The sequence below is a fragment of the Pelodiscus sinensis genome, chromosome 1 (genome assembly GCF_049634645.1).
Source record: "Pelodiscus sinensis isolate JC-2024 chromosome 1, ASM4963464v1, whole genome shotgun sequence".
In the NCBI taxonomy this organism is placed as follows: Eukaryota; Metazoa; Chordata; order Testudines; family Trionychidae; genus Pelodiscus; species Pelodiscus sinensis.
In genome coordinates this window covers 198,376,264-198,391,554 of record NC_134711.1, presented here as the reverse complement: position 1 = coordinate 198,391,554, position 15,291 = coordinate 198,376,264, and the positions used below count along the sequence as shown (strand labels likewise).

Here is a 15,291-nt window from a genome sequence, read left to right as displayed (position 1 = left end):
ATGAAAATTAAGATCACCCCCAAATGGAGGCTGCAAAAGAAACAGACCTGGCACAAGCTGAAGGTTCAGGATCTGAAGCACCTCATTAAGTGTGACCACTTCCTAGCAGTTTTAGAAGAAAAGTTTCCATCAGAGTTTCCGGAAGAAATTGAGGAACACTGGAGCCAGCTGGAAGCAGTAATCATTAATGCCATTGAGGAAACCATTGGCTGTGACACCAGACAGCATCAGGACTGGTTTGATAAGAATGATGTTGAAATCAAGCAGCTCATCAATAAGAATGCCATTTCATGTTTGGCAGAACGATATAAACTGCAAGACAATGAGAGAAGCCCAAGCTAAGGCAAAGACAGAAGTCCAACATAAAACCAGAGAACTCAAGAACAAATGGTGGACTGAGAAAGGACAAGAACGCCAACATTTTGTGGATACCCATAATACACGTGGTTTCTTTAGTGCTATTAAGGCTGTTTGTGGGCAGCTTGTCATGTCATGTCATGTCATGATCCCCCTTTGCTCAAAGGATGTAACCACACTTTTGAAGGACAAGGAAGCCATTAATTTTCACTGGAAAGAACATTTTGAAGACCTTCTTAATTGTAATTTCATGATTGCAGATGAAGTTCTTGAGCAAATCCCCCAACAACTATATAGGGATGAGATTGGAGACCCTCCCAATTTGCATGAGGTATCCAATGCCATTAAGCTGAGGAAGAAGAATAAGGCAGCAGGTCCAGATGGAATCCCCGCTGAAATCTTTAAAGATGGTGGACCAGAATTAATTCAGCAGCGTAGCCTGCTTATTCTTAAAATCCGGATGAAGGAGGAGATTGCCAGTGAAATGAGGGAAGCCTTGATTATTATCCTCTTTATAAAGGGGATAAAGTAGACTGTGGAAACTATCATGGTATCTCCCTCCTTGCTGTTGCAGGCATTCTGGCATGGGTCCTTGCAACCAGTTTCCTCCCTGTCAGAAGAAATTTTACCAGAGTCACAGAGTAACTTCCGACCCATTTCTCAGAACTGTGGATATTATCTTCATTGCACAGCAGCTGCAAAGGAAGTGTAGGGAGCAAAACCGACCACTATAAATGGCTTTTATTGATTTAACTAAAGCCTCTGACTCAGTGAATTGCTGTGCCCTTTGGATTGAACTTTGAAAGATTGGATGTCCTGATAAATACATCAGTGACCTAAAGCTGCTTCATGACAACATGAAAGCGACTGTTCTGAGCAGCACTGGCTCCAAGTCTGAACCTTTCAAAGTACAAACAGGAGTCAAAAAAGCTGTATCATTGCCCCACCACGTTTGCCGTCTTTATTGCATCATTGAAAAGGAGTCATATAAAAATGGAAAGTAGAACAAATTACAAAGGATGAATATAGGCAAACAACACAGGAATGCAGGGGCAAGATTAGAAAGGCAAAGGCAGAAAATGAGCTCAGATTAACTACGGGAATAAAGGGAAACAAGAAGACTTTTTATAAATATATTAGAAGCAAGAGGAAGACCAAGGACAAGGTAGGCCCACTGGTCAGTGAGGAGGGAGAAACAGTAACAGGAAACTTGGAAATGGCAGAGATGCTTAATGACTTCTTTGTTTTGGTCTTCACCGAGAAGTCTGAAGGAATGCCTAACATAGTGAATGCTAGTGGGAAGGGGGTAGGTTTAGAAGATAAAATAAAAAAAGAACAAGCTAAAAATCACCTAGAAAAGTTAGATGCCTGCAAGTCACCAGGGCCTGATGAAATGCATCCTAGAATATTCAAAGAGCTGATAGAGGAGGTATCTGAGCCTCTAGCTATCATCTTTGGAAAATCATGGGAGACAGGAGAGATTCCAGAAGACTGGAAAAGGGCAAATATAGCGCCAATTTATAAAAAGAGAAATAAGAACAATCTAGGAAACTACAGACCAGTTAGTTTAACTTCTGTGCCAGGGAAGATAATGGAGCAAGTAATTAAGGAAATCATCTATAAATACTTGGAAGGTGGCAAGGTGATAGGGAACAGCCAGCATGGATTTGTAAAGAATAAATCATGTCAGACAAATCGGATAGCTTTCTTTGATAGGATAACGAGTCTTGTGGATAAGGGAGAAGCGGTGGATGTGGTATACCTAGATTTTAGTAAGGCATTTGATATGGTCTCGCATGATATTATCAATAAACTAGGCAAATACCACTTAGATGGGGCTACTATAAAGTGGGTGCATAACTGGCTGGATAACCATATTCAGAGAATAGTTATTAACAGTTCACAATCCTGCTGGAAAGGTATAACAAGTGGGATTCCACAGGGGTCTGTTTTGGGACTGGTTCTGTTCAATAACTTAATCAACGATTTAGATATTGGCATAGAAAAACCAAAGTGCTCCATCAGCCCTCTCCAAATGAGGCACCATGTGTCCCATCTATTAAAACCAGTGGAGAGGCACTGGAGAATGTCTATCATTTTCTCTACTTTGGAAGTTACATTTCATCCAAGGCAGATATTGATGTAGAAATCCAACACTCTGAGCTATGCCAGTGCAGCATTTGCTCATTTATGGCACAGGGTTTTTGAAGATTATGACATTTGAACAGACACCAAACTTCTTGTCTATCAAGCCGTCATTCTCCCAACACCATTGTATGGGTCTTAAAACTGGGCAACCTACATACATCACTTGAAAGTACTTGAGAGGTATCACCAGTGCTGCTGCCGCAAGATACTGAAGATCAAACGGGAAGTCAGGCACAATAACATCAGTGCTCTGGAAGAGGCAAAGACCACCAGCATTGAGAAAGTGATCATCCATCAGCAACTTCGATGGATTGGTTACGTTGTTCAGATGCCAAACCATTGCCTCCCAAAACAGGTTCTGTTTTCTCAGATGAAAGAAGGATACCGTAACGTGGGAGGGCAATGGACGATTTATAAGGATGTGCTACAGGATAACTTAAAGAAGTGCCACATTGATGTTGACACTTGAGAGACACTCAGGCTATGTCTTGACTACATTCCTCTTTTGAAAGAGGGATGTAAATTAGACAGATCAAAATTGCAAATGAAGCCGGGATTTGAATTTCCTGTGCTTCATTTGCATAATGGCGGACACACGTTCTTTCAAAAATAGGTATTTCGAAAGTGAAACCACCAACTAGGTCAGCCATAAAGATGTTGGCATATTGTGGTGCCATGTGGGTGCGCATGGCTGTGCGCTGACTTGGAGATAGAAATTGTCTCTTAATTGGAAGTAGTTGTGGGTGAGGACATGTTTCTTGTTATTTACATGGCTACAGAATCCTTCACAATGGTTTTAATTTCCTTAGCAAAGTCCAAATCTGCTTAGCTTTTGGCAGTTCTCATTTTTTTTCCTTCATCTTCTGACCCCTATGAGATAGCTTTCCTTGCTGATCCTTCCCATCTTCCATTCCAAGGTAGTCTTTCTGCTTTCTTTCAATTACCTGTTTTAGATGCTTCTCATCTAGCTTGGTCTGCCATCCTTCCCTATGAACTTTCCCTCTTTGCTCTGGATGCAGTTTTCAGATAGTTTCAGCAACTTTGACTTAAAGCCCACTCCACATTCAGATACTTGACTTCTTGGATCCACTCCACTTCCTAACTAATTCCATTATTTTTTTAAAAAGATGGTTCTTTTGAATCAAGAGTCCTTGTTGTAGATCTATTTTTGTTTATCCTTCCATTTAATTTAAACTGAATTATCTCCTGATCACTCAAACCAAGGCTGTCCTCTACATCCATTCCTCTGAAGTCTTTGCTACTTAACCATGTTAAATCTAAAATAGCATCACTTCTTCTTGGTTCAATGATTATTTGGTGAAGAAATCTGTCAGTTATCACATTCCAGGAATATTTGTCCCTACCATTATTAGCAGCACTTGTCCTCCAATCTATAGCTGGAAAATTAAAACTTCCTATAATCTTGCAATTCCCAACTGTATTTATTTAATTAAAAATATTATCCAAAACAGATACTGGATTGGTAGAAAACCCCAAGTGCTTTCAGTGGAACCTCTGTAACCTTCTTTTCTCAAAGTGATTTTGACTAGGGATGTAATATCCCAGTTAAAATGCTAACTGGTTAAACAGAATGTTAAGCATCCTATTTAAATGTTTAATTAGGATTCCGCTAAGGATGATGCTTACTGGGTAATCGGTTAAACCGTTACACATTAACATCCCTAATTTTGACTGAAATATATTCTATTTTATCTGTTCTATTAATTTCTTAACAGTCTACCTTGTCATTAATATTCAATGCTATGCCACTACTTTATACCTTTATTTTTTGTCTTTTCTGAACAGTGCATATCCTTCAATACCTGTATTCCAGTCATAATTAGTGTTTTACCAAGTTTCTGTTATCCCTACAGTATCTGGTTTGTCTTCTGCATCACTTTTGTTACAGAGGATCTTTGCATTGGCTTACAGATGTCTTAGGTATATCTACTTGGCTTCATCCAGATTCCTCACCTGTTAAGATACAGTTAAATCTAATCCCAGAATCTCCTACCTGTTCGTGTCATTGGTACTGGCACTTTCTTTTTTCTTGTCATCTTTCTCCTACCCTGTATTGTTCCTTTTTCCACTGCTATTTCCACTTATTTGATTTTCTCCCACTCAATATTAGAATCAGGCAGGGAGACTGCAAGAACATCTCCCAGCCATCTCCCCTGAATTCCTCATTTAGAGCTGTACCCACTTCCATCTCAGGAATCTATTTCCCTCCTTATTCAGGTGGAGTCCAACCCTTGAGAACTGTCCTTTGTCCATGAATGCCCCTCAGTGGCTGAACATCCCAAAGTCCTCCTTATAGCACCACTGTGTGAGTAATATGTTGATTAGCATGATTTTTCTTGACTTCATTCTCATCCTATAAGAATCTCACTGACTATCCTCTGAATCTCCATTTTTTCAAGCATCTTCCTCAGCTTCACCTTGTTTCCCTAGATGCATTCTAGTGAGAATTCAGTTGTGTCATATGTTCCTACAAAGGACAATCAGTGGATTCTTTCCTGTTCCCGTATCTTAGCTGTTTTCAACTCTGCTGGCTTTTTCCCTAGCAAGAAGGACCACAGGCTCACCTCTACTCCCTCTCTTCCCCTCTACTAGAAAGAGGCTAGTATTGCCCCTGAGCACAGAGCAACACCACAAGGAATCTAGGACAAATGCTGTTGCATTCAGCGTGGGACTGGGAGTGGGACTTGAATTCTGCATTTCAGGAGAGTCACACCCAATTCAGGACAGGTAGTCCCCCCCTACTTCTGTTCCCAAACCACTGGAATGCTGTATAGACAGAATAGTCCATGCATGTAGATAGAGTTGCTGGATCTGGTTCTTAATTGAAAACACTGAAAGAAATGAAAGATCTACACTATTTCTTGAAACAACTGGTCTCTCAACATTTAGGACTTGATTGTGATGCTGCTACTCACACTGAGTTATTATGACCTAGATTACAATGAACTCAATAAGAGCATGAGTGAAGTAGGGTACTACACAGCATGAGCAGGATTATCATAATCATGGTCTTAGCTTTAATTTTTGTGTTCTCACTCTTCTCCGGTTTGCTATTCTTGGGTCTAATTCTAATCTCTCTCTTGTTTTAAATTGGTGTAACTTCACCCACTTATTAAGTTGCCTTGATGAGTTCTTCTGGGAGTTAAACATCAGGCCCCATGGCTACAACTCTAAAAATAGCAGTTTAAAGGTAGGTTTATTAAACCATCTTCAGACCATGACAAAAGTGGACTAATTTGGAGAAGTGCTGAGTGTCCAGCAGCTCCCTCTGACTTTGGCTCCTGTGTTTCCAGAGGGGTGTTGCGGCTCTCTTGATTTAAAGATTGTCTTGGTGTATGAATTTGGGTTGTTTCCCTAAGCTTACAACTAGGACACTTAGTAAAGTTTCAGTCATGGCTCACAAGTCTCAAACCCAGGTCCACAGGAAGACCAAGAGCAGTCACACTTTTGCCCTCCACCTAGTTGCCTTCAGACAACTTCTGACCCAGGACCCACAAAGCCCAGCCCCAATTTGAGACACAAAGTCCCAGAATGGCTGACTGGTCACTCCCCTTCCCACAGCCTTATGTAAGCCAGGTACAATCAGCCTTCCAAACACCTGAGATCTACCCTGCTCCTGCTCTTGTTCCCCAGGTCTGATCTCCTGACATTGTGACCTAGTTGGACTCCAGCCCTCTGACTTGCAGTTCTGCTCTCTGGCTTGTCTCTTACTTCTAATCTCCTTGGTAATCACTTTGGGTATATCTAGACAGTGGGGCTATTTTGGGATACCAGAGGTCTCCCTTAATAGCTACCTTGCATCTTTGAAACGTTCCCATTATTTCAAAATATTTTTTGAGATAACAAGCACACTATTCCAGCATCCCTGTAACCCTCTTTCCACAAGAGTTAAGGGATGTCTTGAAATAGCGCGTTATTTCAAAATCTGACTGTACAGATGCGCTGAATTTCGAAATAAGCTATTTCAAAATACAATCAAAGTAAGATATGCAATCTGCATAGCACAAGTTGCATAACTCATTTTGAGTTTAGGGTGCTGTGTACACACACCCTTTGTGATTACCACCTTGTGGTAGTGATCCCCAGTATGTCCCCTGCTTCTGACATCCAGTTCAACTTATTCCCAATTGAGGACTTTGGTTCTGACCACTAGGTATAGCTGCCTACAACCTGACCCTGATAGTTTCTACCAAATGGAAAGATTTTACCAGTAATGAAAGACAGTTCCTATACAACAAATTGGAAATATTGCTAAAAAAAAAAAAGCCTTTCAAGTGGTACAACACAAGGTTTGTGAGTATGCTCTGCAACTGATGACTTTAGAATATACCAACTACATACATGAGCTGATAATCACTCTCACTAAAAGAACAGTAACACAACATTTAATGATATTTCTATCCAATGTTAAATCCTTACATTCAACACGATTACAATAAATGTCTTAGATAAGAACTAAAATAACATTTGAATGTTATTATTTTTTCAATTTCACAACCAATATGCAGTTTTATAAAGTTATCAGATTATGGTTTACTAAAAAGGAATCTGGAAGCCCATGTTCAGACATGTATCATAGGGGTAGCCATGTTAGACTGTTTCAGCAAAAAACGAGGACTCCTGTGGCACCTTAAAGGCTACTAAATTTATTTGGGCATAGGCTTTCCTATGCCGGAATCCATTTCATCACATGTATGTGTTATATTACAATGCGGCGAACCAGTGCTAATGAGGTCAATTCACTCAGGGTGGATGTGGCCCATTCGCAACAGTTGATGAGAAGATGTAAATACCAAAAGAGGGAAAATTACTTTTCCACCTGGAGTCAATATCTCCATCTAAAGTGGGAGGGAAGGAATAAATTCTTAAGCACAGTCACATAGGTTCCTGGAACTGGGATTCTGTAACTTCTAAAATATTCTGAAATCTACAAAGATAATCTGAATCTAAAGACATCTGCATAGAGGGCAAACTCCTCTGTGCTGCAGCCTAGATGCCTCTAATAGCATCACAGATCTCTCAGGTGATGGCTGGCCCCCATCCAACTCCAAAGATAGTTGAAAGCAGAGCTGTGATCCTTAGGAACAAATGACAACAATGTCACCATTAAATCCCAAAGCCATTCCCCACAGATTTGCCATGTAAAGCTGCTGCACAGGGCAGTTCTTCTCAGCCTTACCATAACCCACCCTTTAACACATTTTGGGCCAGGATTCTTAAATACAAACAACCTACGTTAAAGAAAATAGGTAAATGATTTTTCACAAGATCATTTAGACCATTAATATAGTCATACTGGTGTAGGTAAGTGTGAAGAACAAAATCGTTCTAATAAAAAAGCAATCTTATTTTAATAACATTGGAACACTATCTTCCTCTCTCTCCCTCTCTCTTTCTCTCTCTCTGAAAAGAGAAAGCAGTGTCTTTTAAAGAAAAAGCTACACATTTAATATATTAATTAAGCTATAACTTATGATAGGCAGTATATTTCTGGGCAATTACCACACAGTGTTATGAAACAGGGGGTCAAAGGCCAAATGAGAAACCACCAGAGACGTACAATAATCCCATTTCTCTAGAAATTAACTACCTGGAGTATATTGTTATGTTACAGTTGAAGGTGAGTTAAAAAAAAAGGAAGAGAGAAGTGCACTCATTTAGTAGGCATACATCAGTTAATTCACACAGAGATCAAAAAAGATCTATTTCGACTCCAGAATTCTGAATCTATTTTGCATTTTCTTAGTAAAAACAAATGAGACAGAAAACAGTAATATGACATGCATGCATAAAAATTTATCATTATATCCCTGTTGAACTGAAGCGGGTCATTTGTATTAATACATACAGCAGGGGGCAGCAGGATCCTTCCCCAGAGCTTTGTTTCAGCTCTAACTACCCTCCAAATTCTGAAGGCCTATCTTTTCATATGGCTTTTTAAAAAATCCATCTAGCAGATGAGATGTTTCTGTCAGTCTCTTCATTATGGGCTATCAGAGAGGCTTAATCTGTTGGCTCCAGCACAGATATGACTTACAGGATGAAGGGAATCCATGCTTGGTGGATCTCAGGAGGGGAAAATATAGTGTTTACTGGCTAAGTCGAAAAACACCAGAATGTATAATAGGACACAATTTGGTAGGGCAATTGTATACTGTATTACAGAATTCTTGTGGTCTACTTGTTTTCAAAGGTCTTTCTGTATTTGTGCATAAGATGTTCCACTATGACACTCTGAAAATCAAAGAAGAGATTTACAGTATATGACAACTGTTAAAATTAATAACTGATGCTACCTCTAGACTGCAGGTTTCTTTCAGAAGAGATCTTCCGAAAAAACTTCTTCTGAGAGAGAACGTCCACACTGCCAAAGCACATCGAAAAAGTGATCTGCTTTTTCGAAAGTTAGTGTCCACACTGAATGGATGGTAACTCAAATTTAAGTTGTGATTACTAAGGATGGAGTGGCCGCCAGGGTACCTGTGCTTTTTCCTCTTTCCTCTTCTATCAAAAGAACTCCCTCTTCCCTGTCCACACACGTCTTTTTCTGAAAGAGATCTTTTGGAAAAACGCTTCTTCCTCATAGAAAGAGTTTTATCAATGTCAGGAAACCCCCTCTGTTCTTTAGATTTTTTTTTTAAGAACACGATTGCAGTGTGGATGTAAGTGAAGTTTTTCAGAAAAATGGATGTTTTTCTGAAAAAAGCTCTGTAGTGTAGACATAGCCTAAGAGTTACCTCCTCTGGTGGTGCAGCAGCAGCAGAAATAAACACTTTTATAATTTGTTCCTATTTATTTTCATACTTAGGCTTCAAGGGTTTACCCTTGTGAATTTTTTCAATCTCAAATTGTAAAAAAGAACATTAAAACTTATCAGAAATGGCTTCAAGAAGAATAAAGGGGAACATGAAGCAACACAAAATAACCTACTCAAAAAGCTGGCACTTGGAGAGTTATCCCCTGCAGTCCCTGATGCAGCACGTACTTCAGACAATAATTATTTCTTTGCCTTGGATTTAGAAGCTGCAACAGTGCAAGTGTACAAATGATTAACATATTACAAAATTGATATTCCAACAATGCTTAATACTACTTAGCATAAGACAAACCAAATGTCTCTGAACTATTATGACTACAATGATAACTTCTGCATGAAAGTAAAGCTGTACTCATAAAATTTTAAACAGAGTTCTGGAAGTGTTTAATTTATTTACCTGCTGCAAAGAGCATGACTGCAACTGGTCTGTAGAATCGTCTCCGAGATCCCACACAGATAGAGATCAAACCAACCAGGAAAGCTATCAGAATGATGGCAGCACCACCCAAAAGCAAAGCAAGAGTCGCTATCTGCCAGTCTAGAATGAAAAAGAAATAAAAACAATTGCGGCAAAACAATAACCACTTGCTCTACAGAAGAAAAGGAGAACTATGAAGAAGACAAAGCATATCAAAACCGGAAGAAATAAACAACCTTTTTTTTTTCATGAGTGCAAATCCTTCAGGGATTTTTAAATGATTCACATGATAGATTCAATTTAAAAGCCAAATCGTGCAATCATCCCTCGAAGTTCAATTGATCTCACTATGAGTTTTGTCTGAGTAACAACTGTAGGAGCTGAGTCTTGTTTTTGCCCAGTTTAGGAAGAAAGGACAAGTTTATGTCCGGGTTTGTTAACATGTGTTAGCTTAACCCAATCTAAATCACAACTTTCTCCTACTATAGAATAAAGGTTAATACCTTAACTTGCTTGAGCAGGCCAAGGCTGACCCTCATGAGCAGGCCTGGGCAAAACAGGGCCAGCGGACCACATCCGGCCCGCCAAGCCACCAGATCCAGCCTGCAAACACAGCGGAAAGCCCCGCCCCGGCACCCCCCCCCACACACACTGCTGAGAAAAATGGCTGCCCAGTCATTTGAATTTCTCACCTGTGGGGGAGGACGGAGGAAAGGCTTCATGCACTGTCCCCGCCCAAGCACAATCCCATTGGCTGGTTTCTTGCCAATGGGAGCGTCCTGTTTCAAGAACAAGCAGTGCACAAAGCACCTCTCTCCTCAGGCTCTTATTCACAGATGCAAATGGCCCCTGCAGCCTGTGCATGGGCAGGGCAGGCAGGGACTCTGCCTGAAAAACCTGATGAGCTGCTGGCTGGGAGTTACCCCAGTAAGTCTCCTGGTCAGAGCCTGCCTCTGGCATCCCATTCCCTTCTGCCCTTTCCACAACGAACTGCCACCACACATAAACCAAACCCTTTGCCCCACTCCTGAACCCACACCCTCTCCCAGGTCCTATATCCCAATCCTCTTCCCTAGGTCACAACCCAAACCCCTGCACTAGATTACAACCCCTTCCTGTCCTAGGTCACAACCCAAACCCCTGCACCCCAATCCCTTGCTCCAGGTCACAACCCCCTCCTGCCCTAGGTCACAACCCAAACTTCTGCACTTCCTCATGCACCCCAGTTCTGTGCCCCATGTCATAACTGCCTCCTTCACCCAAACTCCCAGATCCCACACACCCTCTTTCACCCCAACCCCTTACCCCAAGTTTCCTTCTGCACTCAGCCTCCATCTCAGACCCCCCCCCCCTCCATTAATATCATGGAAGAGTGCAGCCCATGACCATGTTCCAAAATCTTGGTGTGCCTCCTCTTCAAAAATTATTGCCCACCCCTGGGATATGATCACCTAGTTTCTGACTATGAAATGGGAAGTCCCATAGCCCCAACTTTTTCTCTTGGAGAAAAAATACACATTCAATAACCTGAATCAGAAAACTCAGAGTAAGGGAGGGATACAATATTCCCTTTAATCTTTTCTATTCATCTCTGGATTTTTTCTGTTCACATGCAAAATAAATGTTTATGCGCATCAATGTGTATGTGAATGTGCACCACCAACAGAACACAAAACCTATCTGTGGCAGCATTTGGATTTCTGCAAATCTGCTGGACAGCATTTGAATTTCTCCTGAATGGCTGCAAAAGCACACATCTTACAAGGAAAAGTGGCAGGACACATTACAAGCAAGAATTAATTTTGAACTAAAAACAAATAAAAATCCAGAAACTTCCATGGGCCACAGTAATTAGCATAATAAACTGGATGGACCAAATCCTGAAGTCCTTACTCAAGTCCTTACTTTGGCAAAACTCCTAATGAAGTTAATGGCAGTTTTGCTTAGATACAAGTTCAGGAATTGGCCCAGTGACAATTCACAAACATCTTGGCTTTCTGGAATCAAGCACTTCTGTAACTGTAAAATCAACCCTTCGGCAGAGGGCCAGCCAATCTTAATTTGATGGTTTAATCTGGATTTGAGGAGCCTTGTGCTGATCGTCTGCAAAGAAGCAGATTTCAACCCTAGTTCCATTTCAACACTGGATCAAGCAAGAAGATCATAGAAACAACTTCAGTCATTCAGAACTGAAGGAGAAATATTCACTAACAGAAATCCCCACCTTCGATTATTGGGGACAGAAAGAGCTATGAATTCTTTGGATCTCTCACTGCTTGGCATGTCTAATACTGATAATTCACTTGGGATGGAACAGCAAAGTGTATGACTCGTTCAGTGTTAATAGAGAACTGCTGTAGGATCCCATTCTCAACATGGATTTAGAGATCAAACTTTACCAGAATAAGCGCAAGTCAACAGGAATAAATTTCTCAGAATTCTTAACTTGTTTTAAAAAGGCAAGCAAAGTATGTTAGAAATTAAGCACACTTGGGTTCCAACAATTAGTTAATTAGATGGATGCTTGCAGTATGGATGATGGATGAAAGAGAGGAAGAAGAAACTATGGAGAAAGAAGTCTGTGAATTCATTTCTAAATGAAAGTGATATTGTCTTCTGAAAGGCATATTTGTGTGTGTATGTGTTTTATTTTTATGCTACTTAAATGTTTATGAATATATGTTGTCATTTTAATTACTGAAAAATATCCAAAAATGTTTTAATCTTTATTTATTCTTTGTTTTCTTAGAAAAGCAATCATTAGGAAGACATATGCTCAGGTGATACTGTGAATTTGATTTCCCTGCACATAAAATCAGCAAAAAGGATCTGCACCTTAGATCCCAGCTACATACACTACTGCCGTGGTCTCCAACCCGGTGCCCGCAGGCGCCATGGCACCCGCCGGGCTCTTTACATGCGCCCGCGAAGCAATCTGGGCTGGCAGGTGCCAGCCCCGGGCGCATGGCTGGTCCCGGCCCCGGGTGCGCCGCGCGTGCCGGTGCCGACCCTGACACACGCCCCCGGGTGCGCCGCGCATGCCCTGGCCCCGACGCCGGCCCCGGCCTTGGCCCCGCCCCCGGGGGCGCCGTGCGTGCCCTGGCCCCGGCCCCGGCCCCGGCCTTAGCCCCGCGGCGCTTACGGGGGGGGCGCCGGCCCCGGGCGCGTGGCTATGGGGGGGGCCCCGGGCATGCCGCTGGGAGGGGCCGCCCCCGGGCGGGCAAGTGTCCCCGCCCCCTGGCGCCCGGCGGGCGAACGGCCACGCCCCCTGGCGCCCGACAACCTGAAAAGGTTGGGGACCACTGCACTACTGTAACTACACTGATGCACTATGCCCATGTAAATACATATCCTCTAAATGCAATATATACATAGTATACAGCTAGTTCAAACTCCATAAAGTAAACATTCTGCAATATCCTAAAGATGAGCTACCACCGCATGATTCAACCCAGTAAATTACCAGTAATCTGTGTATGCGTTGACCATCTTTATACTAATGGGTTTGTGCCAGTGTAATTATATAAATAGGAATCTAGCAAATTCAAGTGTATGAAAAATGCATTGAAGACAGTGAAATCTGATCTTTTATGTGCTTTACCTGATAGTATATAGATTTCATGAAGGAGATCAGCATTTCTCAAACTGGGGGTCTTGACTCAAAAGGGAGTTGAAGGGGGCGTTGCAGTATTGCCACCCTTATTTTTCCACTGCCTTCAGAGATGGACAACTGGAGAACAGCGCTGCCGGCCAGGTAGGCACTTAGCTCTGAAGGCAGCATCTGCCAGAGGAAGTGCAAAAGTAAGGGTGACAACGACATACCCATGCTATTTTTGCTTCTGAGCTGCTGCCAGTGGCAACTCTGCCTTCCAAGCTGGGATCCCAGCCAGCAGCCACTGCTCTCCAGCTGCCCAGCTCTAAAGACAGCAGCTGTGCAGAAGTAAGGATGGCAGTACTACAATTCCCTCCTATACACACACAAATGCGCACACGCACACAACTCCTTTTAGGGACAGGACCTCTACAATTACATTGAAATTTTTATTGAAATAGCTAAAATATATTTTTTTTAATCCTATGACCATGAAATTGACTAAAATGGACCATGAATTTGGTAGGATGGAGTTACATTACAGAAATGTGCAACAATATAGACAGGTCCTCAGTGACTGAGGTTCAAGATATTGGACTGTCTATTGGCCTGGGAACCAGGAACTCTTCAAGTCTCCTGCCCTGACTCAATATACAGTTAAAGAAGTCACTTATTCTAACTCTCTCTGTGTTACTGTTAATGAAATGGAAATACTCTCTTATCTACCCACAGGAGTGTTACAAGGACTAACTGGCTAATGCTGATATGACGATGAAAATTTTAAATTAGGGATATAAAATACCATGTAAAATGTTAACTGGTTAAACTATATTTTTAATTAACTGGTCCACCATGTTATGCCGAGGATGGGGGCTGCTCCGGCTAGACCCAGCCAGGTACCAGTTAACCAGTTACCCAGTAAGCATGCCAGTAAGGCAATGCTTATTGGGTAACTGGTTAACTGGTTACCCCTTTATGTCCCTATTTCAAATAAGTATAATTTCGGTTAGATTATTATATTGCAGATTCATAAGACACTTTCCCACTAATAGAGTACCATGGAAAATGAATATATAAATATTGCAACACCCACAAATATCCAATGGAGGGGCAACACACCAGCATAGATTCATATCAGAGAAAACACTACGCTTAGAAATTGCACAGGTACACAGACAAAAACAATTCATCTAATCCAGAAGGGAAAGCCTTCCCAAGAGTGCAAGTATAAACTGAATTAGAAATGCATGGAGAAGCTAAGGAATGTAAATTTTACATGCTTACAAATAATAAGAGATTCCATGTGATTTTCAGGTTGAAGAGAAGCCACTATGTTTCCTTATATAAATTAGTATGACACTGGAGCTACAAGGTGATGAGAAAGTTAAGAATGCTACTGCAAAGGAATTGTAAATAGTTACAGGAAGGATGATCAAGTTGTAACAACAGTCCAAGCAAAAGACGTGAATTTGGGCTAACTTTATGGATCTAAGCCACTTTATGGATTTTTGAAAGGTTAAAAACAGTGATACTACCAAGTTTAATTTCTGTTGGGATGGTAAACAGACAATTCAATATTGATACACACTCATTTTCCTACTTAAATATCTGGATTAGTCAAGTAAATTGACTTCCAGGACATGGGGACTCAGAACATGTTGTTAACAATCAGCTCAGAACAACAAAACTTGAGTTTTGTTTATTTGTTCCCAAATATTAGTTGATGGACAGTTATTTTATCTACAAGCAGTATACCAGACTTAAATGTACTGGGCTAAACTGGGAATTTCCAAAGGGGCTACCTTTTTTTGGTTCATATGCTCATAGTTTTGAAACAAAACTCCTCATTGGACTCAATAGGGCGTTTAATAAACCAAAAACCTTGATGACACAATATGAAACATGGTCACACTATATGCAGTGCACAAAATAATCTTA

The 15,291-nt window shown here is 41.2% G+C and overlaps 1 protein-coding gene across 1 annotated transcript in view; it reads right to left on the bottom strand.

The window, feature by feature from the left end:
- Positions 1–15,291, bottom strand: part of TMEM47 (transmembrane protein 47) — a 52,211-nt gene that overhangs the window by 14,089 nt on the left and 22,831 nt on the right. Inside the window, exon 2 of the mRNA XM_006139198.3 lies at positions 9,741–9,881. Coding sequence (XP_006139260.1) covers positions 9,741–9,881 — 141 coding nt within the window. The remainder of the gene's footprint in view (positions 1–9,740; positions 9,882–15,291) is intronic.